Source organism: Leptidea sinapis, chromosome 6 (assembly GCF_905404315.1).
Source record: "Leptidea sinapis chromosome 6, ilLepSina1.1, whole genome shotgun sequence".
NCBI classification, from domain to species: Eukaryota; Metazoa; Arthropoda; class Insecta; order Lepidoptera; family Pieridae; genus Leptidea; species Leptidea sinapis.
This window is the reverse complement of record NC_066270.1, coordinates 5797273-5816791: the sequence shown is the minus strand read 5'-3', so window position 1 is coordinate 5816791 and position 19519 is coordinate 5797273. Positions and strand designations below refer to the sequence as shown.

The 19519-nt window shown below is 37.5% G+C and overlaps 1 protein-coding gene across 9 annotated transcripts in view; it reads right to left on the bottom strand.

Moving 5' to 3' along the window:
* Nucleotides 1-19519, bottom strand: part of LOC126964783 (DNA-directed RNA polymerase III subunit RPC1) — a 54983-nt gene that overhangs the window by 31346 nt on the left and 4118 nt on the right. For 7 of the 9 annotated variants that reach the window (XM_050808029.1, XM_050808028.1, XM_050808031.1 and 4 more), the window contains 14 exons: nt 19127-19304; nt 18175-18312; nt 17566-17760; nt 16061-16185; nt 14579-14690; nt 13317-13549; nt 12219-12319; nt 10821-10956; nt 9752-9865; nt 8871-8990; nt 7663-7742; nt 5929-6042; nt 5310-5467; nt 4933-5120 (listed from right to left, as the gene is read on the bottom strand). In XM_050808029.1, coding sequence (XP_050663986.1) covers nt 4933-5120; nt 5310-5467; nt 5929-6042; nt 7663-7742; nt 8871-8990; nt 9752-9865; nt 10821-10956; nt 12219-12319; nt 13317-13549; nt 14579-14690; nt 16061-16185; nt 17566-17760; nt 18175-18312; nt 19127-19304 — 1992 coding nt within the window. Of the gene's footprint in view, nt 1-4932; nt 5121-5309; nt 5468-5928; nt 6043-7662; nt 7743-8870; nt 8991-9751; nt 9866-10820; nt 10957-12218; nt 12320-13316; nt 13550-14578; nt 14691-16060; nt 16186-17565; nt 17761-18174; nt 18313-19126; nt 19305-19519 lie in introns of those variants that run through there. The other 2 variants (XM_050808034.1, XM_050808035.1) reach the window with 2 other exon arrangements.

Below are 19519 nucleotides of genomic sequence, written 5' to 3'. Positions count from 1 at the left end.
AGGTGGACAAGTAGATGCTGTTTTCACCGATTTTAGTAAAGCATTTGACCGAATTGATCACTGCATACTATTACAGAAACTTCAATTTGCTGGAATACATGGGAATCTATTCAGATGGTTCACCTCTTACATTGAAAATAGGTCTCAACAAGTTGTTGTAAAAGGCTATGCCTCTTCTTGGATTACTGTATGTTCTGCAGTGCCACAAGGCTCATTACTAGGCCCTCTATTATTTAATATATTTATTAATGATGTAGGCGGTTGCTTTGAAACATCCAATTTTTTACTGTATGCTGATGATATGAAAATATTCTCAAATATCACCAGAGATACAGATTGTCAGCTTCTTCAAGCGGATCTAGAAAGATGTGAGGCATTAAAATGTCATTCCATTACTGTCTTCTTAATAAACTAGACCTAAACGCGTTAAAATGTCATTCCATTACTTTTTCTCGTAAGTATAATATAATAGAATACAAATATAAAATAAAGGGCGTAGTTCTTATTTCTGTTAATGAAATTAGAGACCTCGGTGTTACACATGATAGTAAACTTACATATGAAACACACATCGATAGTATAGTTAAAAAGGCCAAGAAATCTTCTGGTTTCATCAAACGGATATGTTCTCAATTTTCTAGCATAAAACTCATTAAAATACTATACTGTTCATATGTTCGAAGCACCCTTGAATACTATTCTCAGGTTTGGAACCCTCAATATGAAGTTCACATTAATAGACTTGAAAAAATTCAAACAAGTTTTTTAAGATATTTACAATATAAGTGTAATACATATGATGCAGATTATATAATAAGATGTAAAAGGCATCACATACTTCCATTACAAATAAGACGTCAAATAGCTGATACTGTTTTTTACTCTCAGTTACTTCACTCTAAGATAGACTCTTCTAAATTAACATCACAAATTGGTATCAAAGCGCCCAATAACTACACCAGGACAAAATGTACTATATACGTTCCTCATTGCAGTACTAATTACAGGCAACATTCATATTTTATAAGGTGTCCACAAGGAATAAATCAGATATCAGTAGACTTGCCAGATTTCGATATATTCAATACGTCACCAAACGCGTTAAGAGGTACATTGACGAGGCGTTGGATGAGTGTGTGTTCTCTTGATTGCTGAATGCAAATTGCACCTGAATACTATAATATCCATTCAATTTGTCTTCGTGTATTTATATCTATATACTTTTATTGTATTACTTTTTGATCTTTTTTTGTATTTTTGTTAATTATTTGTAACACGCTTATAGTCTCTTATATGCGAAAACTGGAAATGGTTAATAGATGTATATTTTTTGTAACCTATTTATGTCATGTAATACAGTTTGTTTTCCTAATAAAATAAAATAAAATAAATAAATAAATATTGTAGAAAGTGGTAGTCTCTAGCGTCGACACACTTTCGCTGCAACCGTTGACGAGTTAGCACGTTACTCTGCCCAATTACTGTTCGAATATTAGTCATTGTGTAATTCGTAATTTATTCTTAGAAATTCTATTTAATTTCACAGTTAATTAATTACATGTTAGCTAGTTAGTTGTAATAAAAAAACTACTTTTGATCTTATTTCCTAAGATATATTTAATAAAATTGTTAGCGTGCCGTGTCGAGAGTGTAATAATAATTTGTCTCAAAAACCAATTTATACACATAGTTTTTTAGTTTTCTGTATGTTTAGCAGTTTGCTTATTTGTATGTTTTTTTTTAAATGACAATAAGGGACGAGACGAGCAGGATGTTCAGCTGATGGTAATTTCTACGCCCTAACCATAACAATGCACGCTAATCTCGAAAACCAAGCAATTCAGTTTGTATGGTAAGCTCTGAAATAAAACACAAAAATTATGTATGTACCGGGACGCTGTATTAACCGTACGTGGAGTTAAAACAAGGATAGATGGAAAAAATCGACGAATGTCAAAAAAATTATGTCTTCTACGCAGTATCAATTCATACTTAATTCTTATATTTAATATTGTTACAAAACCAAACCCAAAACGCGGTCAGATTTGTCGGTACCGGCACTTTTGCAAGTACTAAAGCAAATATACCAAAATAGTGGCGCACCCCATTATCAGCTCGATCCATTTGACCGCGTGCAACACAGAGCAGCTCGGATTGCCGGGGACTCAGTGCTCTGTACACAGCTGGATCACTTGGCGTTGCATAGAAACGTCGCTTAAATGTGTGTCTTCTACCCCATTTATCACGGGGAGTACGAATTCCACCTTCCCATGACATGCCACAAAATTAGGATATCATCCCCACCATCTGGATGTGTGGCGCTCCTCCACAGTGCGCTTTTCAAGGTACTTTTTTCCACGCACTACAACGCTGTGGAATGAGCTTCCTTGTGTGTTTCCGGAAACACCGTCCTTAAAGGTCGGCAACGCTCTTGTGATTCCTCTGGTGTTGCAAGAGAATGTGGGCGGCGGTGATCACTTAACACCAGGTGACCCAAAGCTCGTTTGTCCTCCTTTTTCCCATTAAACAAAATAGTCCATCTCGTGTTAAAAAAAATGTTTTGATGATGGAATTATTTGTCGGCGTATATATATCGTTTTTAATGAAGCATACTTTCAAGGTGATAAATCTAACGTAGCGTAGAGGATTTCCGACTACATTTACCAGTGGGAGGCTCCTTTGCACAGGAAGCCGGCTAGATTATGGGCACCACAGCGGCGCCTATTTCTGCCGTGCAGCAGTAATGTGTAAATATTACTGTGTTTCGGTCTGAAGCACGCCATAGCTAGTAAAATTACTGGGCAAATGAGACTTAACATCTTTTGTCTAAAGGTGACGAGCGCAATTGGACGTAGTTCCTGAAAAACGTTCCAAGCTACATTCATTAGATTTTAAGGAATTCGTGTTAAAAAAGTCATGATGCTTTGAAAGTAACTACACTAGTACTAATACACTAATCTAGCGGTCGCAAAATTCGTGTACTCTCTAATCTTTCTAATGGCATTTAAAGTTTAATCAATATTAGTGTATTCCATACATGTGGGTTGGGCTACTAAGTCATGATGGCATTTAAAGAGTGACATTAGGGCTGACATTTTTTGTCAGTCGTTAATATAAATCACATGACCAGTTTTGTGTACTTAACTCAAATTCGACATGATTGTGGTTTGAAATATTTTTCTGGAATTACGTCCAATTATGGTGCCGCTCAGAATTTTTAGGTTTTTGATCAATCCTGAGCGGCACTGCATTGGAATGGGTATCAATAACCATCAGCTGAATGTCCTGCTCGTCTCGTCCCTTTAGTACTTCAAATTCAAATATTTTTATGCAAAATAGGATTTATAATCACTTATTGAACGTCAAAATCTACCACTCATTCAAGAGACTGCCTCAGACCTGAGAAGAATGGGCGCAAGAAACTCAGCGGGCTTTTTTTTTTATATAAAATATGGATTACAATGTAATATCGTACAATAAACATTAATAATTAAAGAGCATGAGGGTGTTCGCTTTAATCCCAGTCCGTGGTGTCATTAAGAAAATCGTTTATGCTATAATAACCTTTCCCACACAAACGTTTTTTAACAATTCTTTTAAATTTCGTAACACATTATTTTTGTACATTTTCTGGGATCATATTGTAGAAGCATATACATCGCCCAACAAAAGACTTACTAACTCGACCCAACCGAGTAGTAGGCAAAACAAGTTTATATTTGTTCCTCGTGTTAACATTATGAATGTCACAGTTTCTAGAAAATTCCTCAATGTGCTTATGAACATACAAAACATTATCAAAAATGTATTGAGAAGCAACAGTCAAAATGTTTATATCTTTAAATTTTTCTCTTAATGATTCTTTAGGACCTAGGTTATAAATCGCGCGAATAGCCCTCTTCTGCAGCACAAAGATAGTATTAATATCGGCCGCACTGCCCCATAACAATATACCATAGGACATAATACTATGAAAATAACTAAAGTATACTAATCTCGCCGTATCTATGTCAGTTAACCGTCTGATTTTCTTAACCGCATATGCTGCAGAACTAAGCCTATTCGCCAATCCTTCAATATGGGGGTCCCACTGCAATTTGGAATCAAGAGTAATACCAAGAAATATAGCAGACTCCACTGGTTTTACCACCTCTCCATTTAATAAAATATTCGCATCTACATTTTTGACATTTGGCGCGTTGAATTTAATATATTTGGTTTTATGATTATTTAACAATAAGTTATTGGCGCTAAACCAGTACACGATGTCAGATAGAGCATTGTTTACTTCGTCATATAAAACTTGGCTTCGTTTCACTTTGAATATAAGTGAAGTGTCATCCGCAAACAATACCACCTTGTGTTTTTTTTCTACAAGGTTAGGTAGATCATTTATATAAATTAGGAAGAGTAAGGGTCCAAGAATAGACCCTTGTGGTACCCCCATACCGAGAGGAGTCCCAGGAGATCTCCTGCCATTCACCTCGACCCTCTGAATCCTATTATTTAAATATGAGATCAGAAGATCGAGTGCAGATCCTCTTATACCATAGTGGCATAGCTTCCTGACCAGCGTTGAATGTTGAACACAATCAAAAGCCTTAGATAAATCACAGAAGATACCAAGTGCATTCTGTGATTCCTCCCAGGCCTCAAAAATATTCCTGATGAGTTCAACACCTGCATCCGTAGTCGAGCGTCCCCTAGTAAAGCCAAATTGTTTTATATGAAGTAACTTATAATTGTTAAAGTGAGTAAGCATTTGGCTTAAAATATTTTTTTCAACAATTTTACTAAGGGTCGGCAACACCGAAACAGGGCGATAGTTATCCGGGTCAGAAGTGAGTCCCGATTTAAATATTGGTGTAATTTTACTATACTTTAGAAGGTCAGGAAACACGCCATGTTCAATACAGCTATTAAAAACTTCACTGGTGATAGTCGTACTGGTGCTGCGAGTGCGCCCGCACGTCGAGCAGCACGCGCGCCAGGTTGACGGGGCGGTCGGCCGCCTCCATGTAGCTGGGGTCCAGACTGTCGCTGCCGTACTCGAACTGCACCACCTCGCCGGTCGCGTTGCGCACCGTCATGTCGTAGTGAAGGACCAGGTCTTCAAGCGACTGTAGGTACACGTAGTATTACTATTATTATTATTATTAGCACGCTATTATATTAGCACTAATGCTGTCTACGCGTTGGAGCAAACTTTGTAAATCGTCGAAAGTGGACGCCAATAATGTCGTGTCGTCAGCATATCGCATGTTATTCAACAAATTCAACGGGGTTTCGAAACAGGGAGAAAATATTACCTTGACAAGTCGCCGCTGCAAGTATCCGGTCTCAGCGGTCTTGACGGCGGTGTCGACGAGGCCCTCGCGACCTCCCATGGTGTGGAAAAAGAACTCGGTGGGAGTCAGCCCCGAGTAGAAACTGTTCTCTACGAAGCCCCGCGCCGCCGGAATCTTTGCTAGGGAGGAACAATTATTGTTGTGAATCAATCTTAGCATTTTTTTTTTTTTTGGAGGAGGAGAACAAACAAGCATACGGGTAACCTGATGTTATGCCCCATACTCTCTTATAACACCCAGAGGGATCACAACAGCGTTGACAACCTCAGAAATAAACGATTAACATTTGAATTCGAAAATTGAAAACACATTGCTACGTGGCGGGCGAGCATCAAACCGTGGGCTTCATGGTGCGTTACCGTTTCTACCCATGCTCCACCGACACTTATATTTAAATGAATTCTTCTTTAATTTAAATTATATCTTGCCAGAAATATTTTTACCGACACCTAGAATGAGAGAAATTGATCGGCATCACTCACAACACTTAAAATGTTGGACCTTGCAAATTTCGTTCTAGACCATTATGTTAGATGGCGGTTATCACAACGGATGAGCCCACAGTCCCTTCGATACTCACAGTGTCTCTCGAAGTGCGGCAGGGATCTGTCCTCGAAGCCGTTGGGCACTCGTTTACCATTGAGTGCCTGTTGTCCGACGCACGCTATCATTTGCGATATGTTGATGTTTGATCCTATTAACAAGATGAAAGTTATATGGTAATTTGTAACTCAATTTTAACATTTTTTTTTTTTTCAATTTTATTATAACACTAGAAATAAGGGTTGCTTGTAACTAATTCTAGTAGGCTTCATAAGATATATAATAGCTTTAAGGGTAAATGTATACACTTTTATAATAAAGTCTCAGACACTGTTCAGGCATTACCTATGAATAAATTTAAATGTTTTATTAAAAAATGGCTCTGTCGTAAGTCCTACTACTCCACAGCTGAATACCTAAGTGATCCGACAGCCTGCGAGTAGATTATGATTATTTTATAGCAATAGCAATGACAGTACAATACTGTTGTTTTTGTTGTTCGTTTGAATCAATTTTGAGAAAATAAATGCCTTTTATGCCTAAAAAAAATTTCTTGAAGCGTCCGCCCATGGCGACGTTAATTCTCATTTTATTGTCTTACTGCATTATCAAACTATTAATAAGTATGCTAAAAAACCTTTATTCAATGTTATAGTATTAATATTAGTTATCTTAAGCAGAGCTGATTAGGTCGCGTGTGTGTTCGCGGTGTGTATACTTGTGTAGATTGTGTAAATAACAAAAAAATACGGGTTGCACTCCGGGAGTGCCGGCAGAAGTGAAAACTTGAACATTAACATTGTGCATTATTCAATATTTTGTAATGGTTAGGAAATAATTTCGGACGAATTGCTTTATTTATCAGCATAAAAGTACTAGCATTTATATGGTTAAATACAATATTCATTTAATGCGCTATTGTACACAAAAATTATGATGTAACGATATATCACACGATATTAAACACTTGCGAACTATTACAATTATTTTACATTAAAAAAATAAAATCAACTTTCATCCATAATTTCAACGACTGTCTTACGAATTTTCGATCAGGTCACGTGTCCTGACGCGAGTTTATTATTTTATACCCATCCCAAGAAAAGTGCTCAACGCCGCTAAAGATTTTTTCACTTAAAAAGACAATCGCCTTGCGTTCAATTTGTTAAATTAAAAAATTACAATTTTTTTTTCTTGTAGGTGTAGTGAAGTACCTATATGTATCGCTTGGAATAAAGTTTCTCCCACTATGGTACCTACGTTCAGGTCCTCGGTTTCGCCCTGTACTTACAAACTGCAACCTCGAAGCTATCAATAACATTCTCTCCTGGTGATTAACATATTATTATTGGCATGCGATTAAAAACAAAAGTGGTAAGTGACACTTGGTAAGTGATCACCGATGGTTATACTCACTCACGTGATCGGAGGAATGACACGAGAGTTGCCAGTCAAAAACATCAAATCATTTTTTTATGAAAATAAGGGACAAGACGAGCAGGACGTTCAGTTGATGTTAACTCATACGCCGTTCCACTCAGGATTCTTGAAAAACCCAATTATTCTGAGCGGCACTACAAATGTGTTCGTCACCTTGAGACAAGTCTCATTGGCCCAGTAATTTCAGACCGAAACACAATAATGCTTACACATTACAGCTGTGGTACACCAGTTGTGGTACCCTTAATCTAGCCGGCATTCTGTGCAAAGGAGCCTCCCACTGGGAAGTTTTTTATACCATAATGATTATTGTGTCATTCCCACCACATACCTTTCGAACCACTCTGTGCCATGATGAGCGGCGCATTGGTCGGATGCAGCTCTCGGAAGCACGCCTTGGCCGCTAACTCTCTGTTGTTGAAGAGATATTATTATTTAAAAATCAATTTAATAAATATTAATTGAAGTACATATTCAGAGAAGTAGAATAATTAAGTTATGTTCTCCACTTGAAAATCCCTAAGTCGTAATGCGGTCCTATCAGAAAATGTAACTTTTTTTTGTACAGAATATTGTTTCCATCTTTATCAATGTACATAATATGTAAAGATATCCAATAGATAAATACAAAAACAAATGGAAAACGATTAAGAAATGATTAATTATTCTTTTGCATGCATTAGTGGGCAAATGAGACTTAACATCTTATGTATCAAGGTGACGAGCGCAATCATAGTGCCGCTCAGAATTTTTAGGGTTTTTCAAGAATCCTAAGCGGCACTGCATTGTAATGGGCGTATCAATTACCATGAGCTGAACAACCTGCTCGTCTTGTCACTTATTTTCATTAAAAAAAAATATAATTATCTGTATGAGAATTGTTTAACATTTCTGATCATATTACATGCATTATAAAAATACGCTATTCAGATTTTTGAAAAGGTATCTTGAGCTGAGTCATTGAATGCGCAGGAGGCGAATATAACACTGGTGGTGGACGCAGGAGGAGGTGGCATAGATTGCCACCTAGGTCCAGATTATCTATCATTGCACGAAGCTTCGCAATGGAATATATTATATGAATGTGTGTAGAAAGGGTTGGTAATTTAAATACACATAATAAAACTGTTATATCTGTATGTTAAAGTTTCCACTTATAATTATAATAATCACTGACAATTAGGGCATAGTGTCCCCTTACAATTCACAATAAGTAATGTCTACTCGAACATAGCACTCTGGCTTATATAGGGCACGACCGTCCACCGTGGTGATACTACCAACTGTTAGTTGGAACTGCTCTAGTGCCAACTAATTTAGCAGATCTGAATATTATAGTTAATTCTAATCAGTGATAATTATATAAAATAACATTACTAAACACAGTAATGAGTTAGTTAAATAAATGTTATTATTAATTGGGATATCTTATGGCAGTTCATGGAATTGGTAGCACTTGTTAACACATCAAGCTCACATGTGTACACCTGACAGCAGTGTCACTCACCACTCACGATTAGATTATAATACCTAAGTTACCTGATGCTGCTCAACTCGCTCAGCATGACCGCCTCTAGGCTCTCCTCCATGGAGCACCCCGGCTGACACTGCAATGTGCCTTTTTCCATCTCCAAGATGTAGCCATCGCATTTGGAATATCTGAGAACACGATATAGATTACAGACATATAAGAAGAAAAATTATTCGGGCTGTGATGGTATCTTATTAAGAGTAGCGTTGATTTACAGAATGTGTAAAAACTACATTATCCACAAAGGGCGGAATGTTACACTGAACACACGACTACTGGAAGCGCCATTTAATTAAGGCATAAAAATCTATAATCACATCCCAAAGATAATAAGAGAGGTATCGTCAAATGGGAATTTCTCATCAAATTGAAAATACACATTAGTAAAAACTGTATATACTATATAATACTGCTACTAATATTTTGTTAAATTGATATTATTGGACCTAATGATTTAGAAATGTATTTTATAAAATTTGCACGTCATAAATGTGGCAAACATGTACTTTATAATATTTATGTAACATCAATCTAACATGTTTATGCAAATAAAAATTTTATTTTATCCGATTGATAATACTCCACTCTATAATATGAGAATAGTTAACACCCAAAAAGTACCTCAAAGAAATGTAAATAAATATTAAATAACAACCCGAAAGGGACACTGAACGTCTGCTAGTACGTTCTGCATATACTATGACGTCATAGTTCATAAAAACAAGCAATTATGTGGAGATGTTAGATTCAAAATTTACATATTTTTCGCCATGTCAAATTCGTGCTGACAAATGGCGTAATTCTTCGGATACTTGAATTTTCCCAGATTTCAAGCTAGCGTACATGAGCCGTTGAAAGGAAATATGGTTTGAGTATTATGTTGTGTTACCCGGAGTCGAGGAGCGCGTTCTTGGCCTGGATAAGCTTGGCACCCGGCGTCACGTCGCTGATTCCAAAGCTGAATCCGCGGTTCATCATGTAGTAGGACGCCATGCGCGCCAACCTGACCCAACCACCACACCGAAAAATCAGATTCAGAGACATTAGCAAACTTATGACTATACTTCTAGTATTCTCTATTACTCTGTGAACGGCTCGCTCCCTTGGCGGTGCGAAGGGATCCTTGAGTACAGCTCATTATGTGTGGCGTTCTCCCAAGTGCCGTCCCAGAATGTAGATCTATATTCCTTGCGCGGTGTTTCCAGACCAATACCATCTAGGTAGCAGGGTAGGTAGTTGGTTCATAACCAACCTTTGTCAGAGGGAACCTGTACGCTTGTCCTCCTATTCCATAAAAAAAAGTGTTCCAAAGAGCTATAATCCTCGATTTCTGCGAAACTCCAGCGTCGTAGCAAACGCCACGCGTATTATACACATGTTCTGGATGTGTAGGGTTCTCACTTTACCTTCATCAGATATTCCATTTTAAATTAAACTAATATCAAAATTAGAAGTGATATAAGACTAATTAATAGTAATAATATTTGAAGGTTTTATAAATAACCCTTTTGATATTATATTTAAGCTAATCTAGACGAAGTTAATAATAAAGGAGTTTAATTTTTTCTCTCGATGCCGAACCCAATAAATGACAATACTACAGTAACGGGGTTTTCACCTATCATCAATCAGCAACAACTGTGGCATTAAAATTGCGTTGCTGTCATTAAGGTGAAACATATCCTAAGGTTCAGTAATACTGCAGCATGACTCAACAGAATAACTACGCGAAGCCAGAAGTTTATCGAGGTTTTGGAACTGAAGCTAGCAAATACTGGGATACATAATATCTTATGACGAATTCAATACCATTACAGCTCAGAACTTTTATTTTCAGGTAAATCTGCAGCACTGTATTGTTGTAGCTGGGCAGTGAGTTTCATGTGTCACGTCATATCATAAAGAAATCCATGAGTGTTTATTCTTCAAATGTATTTAGTGAGTTTTGTTACACTCACCTCCACATTCCCCTGACGGCGTAGTCCTCGCCCCAGTCCCGCAGCAGAATATAAAATATGCTGTTCTTTGTGCCTGAGCCCAGGGTGCTCTTGTCCATCGATCCACACAGCAGCTCTGAATTTCTTATTATCACATCTGTGGCAAAAAATGCTAGACTAGTGTATTTGCATTTGATCCCACTTCTAATATTAGATAGATCCCGCTTCTGAACATATGTTCAGAATCAATCTGGGGATGAACAGGGAGATTGAAAAACATTTAATGAGAACATTTTAAAGGAATGCACAAGTCTATACGCTTACTGCCTGCAAATAAATATAAAACATAATTTATACAGGTATTTTTGCTCTTCATTTTTAAACTCGAAATCAAGTACCCGTAAGAGAGCGACTTATGGTGTAGCACTATAAAAAAATCTCTATAACGCCCCAAAATTACGGACAACCAGATACAGAGAATCTTTTTTCCAATGATAACCCAGTATTGGTATATTATTTATAAATAAACACATACGCCATAACACGGCAGCAACGCTCCTGTGATTCCACTAGTGTTGCAAGAGAGCGTGCGCTGTGATGACTTACCATCAGGTAACCCTTACGCTTTTTTCTTCTCAAATTGTTATAGAGCTCTAAGGTCCAGTTTGGCTTTGAGTCAACCGTGCGATTGGGTGACGGGGTTATCGCCAAAATTATCACATTCATAATAATTCGTAGTTCAAAAACAATGGTGGCTTGAGCTATATCAAAGCCAGATCAAGCCATACTTATGACACGAGAGTGACCGAACGACGAGCACAGATCGCCTGATCTCGAGCAACGCTCCAAGACATCTATATAATGTCCTCTACTTATATACCTACCACTGGACTGGCGGCTGTCAAAGTGCTTTTGTGCCTGTTTGATATTCGCCATTTTGCCGCTGTTGGCCATGTAGCGAGAGTCTGCGGTACTAAAACTAGTGATGACAACCTCAGCAAACATCAATAGATGGTGGTGATTTACAAAAAAAATGTGCACTTTATTAGGTTGATTCTTAAAGTATAAATAACACGTAAAAACGAACGAAATTAATTCAAAATGCAAAAGTACTTCAGAGTATTGTACGTTCCTTCGCAGCCATTTGTATTATACGTCATAATTAGTTCTCTGGACACTCGCGAGTGGCGGTTCAAATAGGCACAAAAAAAATTGTGTTAAAACAATGGAACAGCCTGTCCAGTGGTACTTATACAGGTCAATGCATCTATAGCAATCTGAAAATAATGCTAACTTTCGGGGACTGCTTGAGCTGATCCGAAGATATAGATACGCACACACTTGCCCAATCAGGAGGCTAAGTGTGTAAATAGTCCAGTCTAATAAACTTAATGAGTAATGTAACTAAGAAACACTCACACGAGTCCTGCACACACAGATCACTGTTCCTGGTGTAGTTCTTGCCTTTGGTCTCCAAGTTCGCTCGCACTTCGCATTTCTTGTTGGGTTTCATTATTAAACTGAAATACAGATATCCATAAAAGCTGAAGTGACACTGCGTAAATATTTGCGCAACGAATGCTGAGTTTATGTATTAATATAATTTTGTACACTAAATATAAAAAAATTAAACAAAACACTTTTGTATCGACACTCTTAAAGAAACCTTTATTAGTTCTAAAATGATTGTTTCTGTTTGATAACCAAAGTCAAATTGGAAAATGTAGATTTTTAAGCCGTTATCTAACTAAAAATAGGAAACAAAATAATTATGAATATTTCGCCTTTTCGTAATACATTATATTGTATAACCCTCCCCTCGTTCTCTTGTCGGTCGCGATTTAGTGCCAGACTCATCCAGTCGCTACTTATATATTGCCGACTTTCCTCCACCCAGTGTTTGCTCTGACTCTTCTTGTCTGGATCCGTGCTCGTAGATTGCCCCTGCACACGTTTTCTTCACTACGATAGTCAAGACATCTTTGATGTTAGTTTGACGGACTTCTGTGTAAGAGCCGTGGATTCGGTCGTAGGTGAGGTGAGGTATCTTTTAAAAGAGGGTATCAAATCCGCTGTATGGTTCTCGACAGTAACATAGGTTGTATTTAAAATGATTTGTAAATTAACGAATCTGAAGATTGATAATAAATAGTGGTAATGACTTTCTTGTGTTCTCATTAAAGTTCATCTTAGGGAATTTATTTATTTATACTCGAATAAAACGGCGTGAGCCAATTACAATATTAAATTAAGTAATTAATTACAAATAAACAAACTAAACATATCGCACAAATAATAGTTAATAAATACAAAGTTTACTGTAATGAAGTAACAATTAATAAACATCCAAATACCGTTCATCCATATCTCTCGTATAAACGCAAGCATTCTGGTAAAATCGTCTGATGGTAAATATACATTTGAAACAATCATTCATCGAGCTTCCAGTGTACCAAATATTAGTTTGCTACGTTTTCCACGTGAAGTTGGCTGTTTCGTAAAATAAAGGTTATTAACCTAAATATCTGTTTGCCAGTCCACAGCTTCCTCGGCTTGAGTATGGCCGGCGGGGGCATGTCGATCCTCATGGTGGCGTCTGGCCCAGCGAGCAGGCAGCTGGCCAGCTGGTGAGCATCGTGCTTGGTGAAGAAGGTGTCGCGCTGGGTGATGAGGTACCCGCCCGTGATGAAGTCCTGAGTCGCGGCGATCAACAGCTCACCGTTCCGGGGTGTCACCAGATTTGATTTATTCTGGGGATTCATTGATTTTTTTATTATAGCAAACGCCCAGAGGTCGTGACTTCGAGCATATTTCATGAAAAAGTCTCCCATGTATAAATGCTTTACCGACACAATTGTACCTAATTATGTTTCAACATGATTGTACCTTTAATTATAATTATATTATAGTGATGTATCTGTTGAAGATGGTCAGTCATGTAATGAACTCTGTACCGTACACTAGTGTAGTCGCTGAATAAACTGTGACAAGAAATGATATTTTAATCTGGGCCATACATCAAGATCAACCCTACGCAAATGAATACTTAAAATGCTATTGTAATATATTATCTGAATATAAATTTAAGCAATCTATTGTTCCATCTCCATAAATTGCTCCGAACGCAAGATATGATGCATAAAGAGGCACTAAACAGTGAAGTCCTTGCCTGTTATTAAATATAATTATCATTTAATATAGAGATGAACTTGTATATGAGTAGTAGAATAAACGAGTAGTCGAAACACTTATTTTTTATGACAGTAAGGGACGAGACGAGCAGGACGTTCAGCTGATGGTAATTGATACGCCCTGCCCATTACAATGCAGTACCGCTAAGGATTCTTGTGAAAGCTCGTCACCTTGAGACATACGATGTTAAGTCTTATTTGCCCAGTAATTTCACTAGGACGGCGCCCTTTCAGCCGAAACACAATAATTCTTACACATAACTGCTTCACGGCAGAAATAGGCGCGGTTGTGATACCCATAATCTAGCCGGCATCCGTGCAAAGGAGCCTCCCACTGGTAGGAAACTACATCGTTTAATTTACTTCTACTTTTAAAGATAGAATAGATAACATTTCCGCGGCAACCTACTGTTTTGTACAATGTGTGAAAATAAAAATAGTACTTAACTTCCGAAGACGGTAACGTATCGCCCTACACAAATGTAAGGTCAGGATATGCGGAATGCATATTGCGATCTTAACTTCGTAACGAGTAGTGAACGGGGTGATTACGTCTGTTAATTTTAATAAGCAAGGCTTGGGTCTCACCCCCATGAGTATGAGCGCTTCAGCCCTGGCCTCCTCGGTCTGCGGGAGGTGCATGTTCATCTCGTCTCCGTCGAAGTCCGCGTTGTACGGGGTGCACACGCACTCGTTGAACCTTATTAACAGATCAAATTTATTCAAAAAATATCGATTGCAGTTAAAATTATTAACAGGATTATTATTAGTTGTGGCGTACAATCTCGCACGATATCACTTTTAATTTGGTTTTACGAATATCTGATGCCTGTATGGCTTTGATTCGACACATATTTAATGCTTGGGAGAAATAGTAGGAATATTCAGTGATCTTTCGAAAGCATTTGATTGCGTAGACCATTCTACCCTTATCCGTAAGCTAAATTATTGTGAAATAAAAAACAAATCACTTGATATTTTTACTTCATACTAAGCTAATAGAACCCAGAAAGTATTAATTAATAATAAACATTAATCAGCAGCTGTAATGCGGATGGGCGTGACTCAGGGTTCAATCCTAGGACCTTTCGGATTCCTAGTCTACTTATTAATTTTGTAATTTTGTAGTTATTTTGTATCATGCGTAGGTATGCTATAACACGGTTCGTCATGCTTCCCTCAAATATGTGCGAAGCTATCGATGGCTGGTCCATGCGTCAACTCGTAAGCAGGTGCTGCTTGTGATGCCAGGTACCTGTTATTGTAGTTAATAAATCATTGTATTTATTGTATATGATTACTAGTTATGACAGAAATCACGACCATCATGTTCACGAAGCATCCTCATTCACAATGAATTCAAGGTCTAAAGGTTGATGCATCCAATATACAATAATTTATATTTATACAGTTAATTCTTTATCACTTTTTGGAATAATTGATATTATTGGATGTAGCATGATTCATATATGGGATACAGCACCTTAAAAACTAATTTGTTGTGTATATTACAGCCATTGTTAATTATACTCTATTTGATTGAAAAGAGTGGCCGTTGAGTTTATTGTATGTTCTTCTCACGAGCTCTGCTGTTTCCGAACATATGGTAGATTCAGTAATTTAAAAGAAATATTTATAGTGATAATTCAAAAGCGCTTAGTTCAAGCCTAATTGAATAAAGTTTATTTGACTTTGACTAATTATTAAATTATAATTTTTTAAACTTGGTTTAATATTTAGCTAAATACGATATAAAAATTGAAAATGAAAACTTTGGCTAGGTATCCGAGTATATAGGTAGCTATTAGGTAACTAATACAAAATGCTCAGAAAGGATAGTAATGAAAACATGAACAAATTTTTCAACTGCCGCTCTGGGTTCTGCCTACTCGAAAACCCTAATCAAGCCAAAATAAAAAGGGTTACTTGTGAGGTTGTAGAGGAAACTTATATAAATCCAACATCGTGCAGATGGCGATTGATTTAGGAAGCGAAACGAATGATTGTAAATGGAGTAATGGAGTAAAGATAAGAAATAGCTGATGATGTTATGAGACTCTGATGTGTCACCTGAAGGTGCGTTGTGGCTGCACCCTGGCGCGGTGGCACATTATGGACAGCTTGTGCAGCGAAGGTTGCCTGTTGAATAGTACCACGTCGCCATCCACCAAATGACGCTCTACGGTGTCTCCACACTTCAAAATAAGGAGACAATTTATTTTATTTATAACTATGGTAAATTCTGTTATGCACCGAAAGCGATTAAAAGAGAAGTAGCAATCAATCCCATACTGTCACTGGCATTGGACAAAAACACGAACCAAGGATCTCCCTTTTCGCTCGCCTCGCCCTTTCAGATATTTCCGATCAAATCTCTGACTGTTCTCTTGAGTTACTTGTTTGTTGAATCCTCGTCCACCTCGATTACAATAATATTTTTGTCATAGCGAACAAGTGACAGAACGGGCATTTCATCCACTAAATGACATGTGGCAACATCTGTGACAATATGGCAATGAATGATTTCTGAAATTAATTTATATTTTTATATTGTTTAGACATTTTAGTGTATAGGACTTCAATTTACTTTTATATAATTATGAATTCAATTGTTTGTATGTTTATGTGCATGATGTATTCATCTGTAATTGCAATAAATCTATTTTCAGACCTAAGTGTTATAATATTATGAATTGACGTGTGTATCCTGTGTTAATCATTAATAAAATTGTTCGGCCCAGAGATTATTAGAGAGTGGAACTCAAACCTTATTGACAGTGTATAATGCTCCGAAATCTGTGAAAAGTCTCGATCATCTTCGTTATATGCATTAAGTCAAGTCTTCAAAACTTAATAAACCTGTGCAGCTTTCAAATATTTCACCAACAAGTGCAGCTGCTCATCAACATTTCAACCGTGTATATTATCAAGTTCAAACTTGGTTAGGGCATGATGTGGAACCCCAGGTATGGGGTATACACCCAATACACCCAGAGTGTATTTAAATTTCAAGTGCATGTGTTAAATTTCAAGGTCAGAGGTCACCAAATTCGGATTTTTGCGCTTTTTTTGGAAATATCTCATTTCCTATGGGTTTTTATGGTAGGCCATATCCTACATTTTGAGACAACTTTTAGGGTGTCAATATACAAGTATTTACAGACTTACAGCTGGGTATCTCGAATACCGTGGTGAACTTACTATAATGACTGGACTAGATGCGGGATTCTAACGTGCACTTCCGTAGAAACTAGCTCTTCACCCACCGTCACCGTCAGATAGCGTATCGTTCACAATACTTGGTAAGCATGTTTAACTCTCCAGTTGAAGCTCTATATCTGCTTTAAGGCTAAAAGCCTGCTCAACCATTGGCATTGCATATTAGGAAATTGACTTGAGATGTTGCTCTTTCAAATATGAACAATTTGTTAATTGACAGTTTAACAAGCCTACAAAGAAACACTTAAAGTAACTGGTTGTTTAAATATATACTTAATTTTCGTAATTATTAAATTATATATATACATATAATAATCTCTCAAACTCGCAATTCTTCCACTTAAAACAAGTCTTACTTTCAACTCCTGCGCAATCTTCTCTCTATTGCCGTACTTGAGAAACTTCTTGTTTAGTCCCCGCTGCTGAACATAGTTGGCTCCGGGATGGACGTCTGGTCCGTTGCAGACCAGTTTCCTCAACCACTGAAGGTTGGCGGGAAACACCTTCTCAGGGTAAGTCAATATTTTAGCTACGTGAACTGGCACTCCTACCTAAAATTGTAATCTTTCAATTAATACATGCATAGGTACATGGAGAATGTTAAAAATCACATTACTGCCAATCCTTATTACAATTTATTGAAAACACTTGATTCTGCAGCGGAAGATGTCAGATTGATGTTAAGATTGTAGATAGTTATTTTTTATTCCCGTATTCTTATAAACCGACTTCAAAAAAGGAGGAGGTTCTCAATTGGTGGGTATGTTTTTTATTTCATTATATAACTGTAATATTTACGGTACTTTATTTAGACCTTACAAGTTATACAAATTTCAATCTTTTTGTATGACCTTTGCGTGTAAGTCTAATTATATGTATCCTTAGCACCTAAGACTTGTTATATTATGTTAACACATCACATTTAAATTCTGTTTGTAGTTCATTACTAACTAATAAATCCTGACCTCCTGTATTTGAAGGTTGGGATCTGGTGAGATGACAGTGCGGCTGGAGAAGTCGACACGCTTGCCAGACAGGTTGCCCCTAAACCGGCCTTGTTTTCCCTTCAGCCGCTGAACTAGTCCTCGACCTGGCTTTTTAGGCTGTAAAACATAACAATCAGGATGATAATAACCAATACATACATAACATTCTGTAAAAGTACTATAAAAGTAGAGGTTATTATCTGAAAAAATACTCCTACCACTAGCCAGTGGCAGGCTCGATTGCACAGGAAGCCAGCTAGATTATGGGTACCACAACGGCGCCTATTTCTGCCGTGAAGCGGTAATGTGTAAACATTACAGTGTTTCGGTCTAAAGGGCGCCGTAGCAAGTGAAATTGCTGGGCAAATGAGACTTAACATCTTATGTCTCAAGGTGACGAGCGCAATTGTAATCTTGAGCGGCACTTCATTGTAATGGGTAGGGCGTATTAATTACCATCAGCTAAACGTCCTGCTCGTCTCGTCCCTTATTTTCATAAAAAAAACTCACACACACACGCCACATTGTGGATACAGCCAGTTAAGCTATTTCCAAACCAGTTCGATTTAGGGAACTTCAAACTAAAGGCAGTTTTTATTTTTCAATATCTCTTGAGTATATTTCGGGTCAAGTCGAAAATTGTCTCCACAGACAGTGCAAATCTTTTCGGGTCTGTTGTCTCCTTTGTCCATCTACACTAAAGCATCTCCCTGAAATCCTTCAATTTTTTTCCCAAGGCGATGGGTAAAATACCCAGAAAAGTCTATAATAAATTCTGATTCATGTCGTAACTCTATTCTTTTTTTTAATTATAAATTTGAATATTCACTGTGTTGTTACACTTTTCCTGGACGTCCTGTGATGGCCAATTTATTTTCAGTTGTGTGACCGCGATCTATTCACGTTGGTGTTATTCAAGTGGTCCACTGACCTGCATTGACATGGGAATCCCGGACATCTCGCTGTTGATGTAGAGAGCGCAGTGCAGCTGCAGATAGTCCCAGTCTTCCTGCACCAGCTCGATCTTACCGCCGCTGGCCATGTGCCGCGCTATCACGTCGTTGATCAGAAGTATCTCAGATTGTTTCATGGTGAGGTCGTCTTCATTTCTATCAGGAGAGTAAACAACTTCATATAACAAAATGATAGAAAGAAAAGAGAAATAATATTCATGTAAAGCATTACTACATTCATTATCGCGCTAAATACATATATCGCGCAGTATTAAAAATACTAAACTCCAGCGCTCCAGGATTGGCACAGGTCGTCATGAATTTGGTGACTCAGGATGGGCAAAGACGTCGCAAAAAGTGGCATGACGACC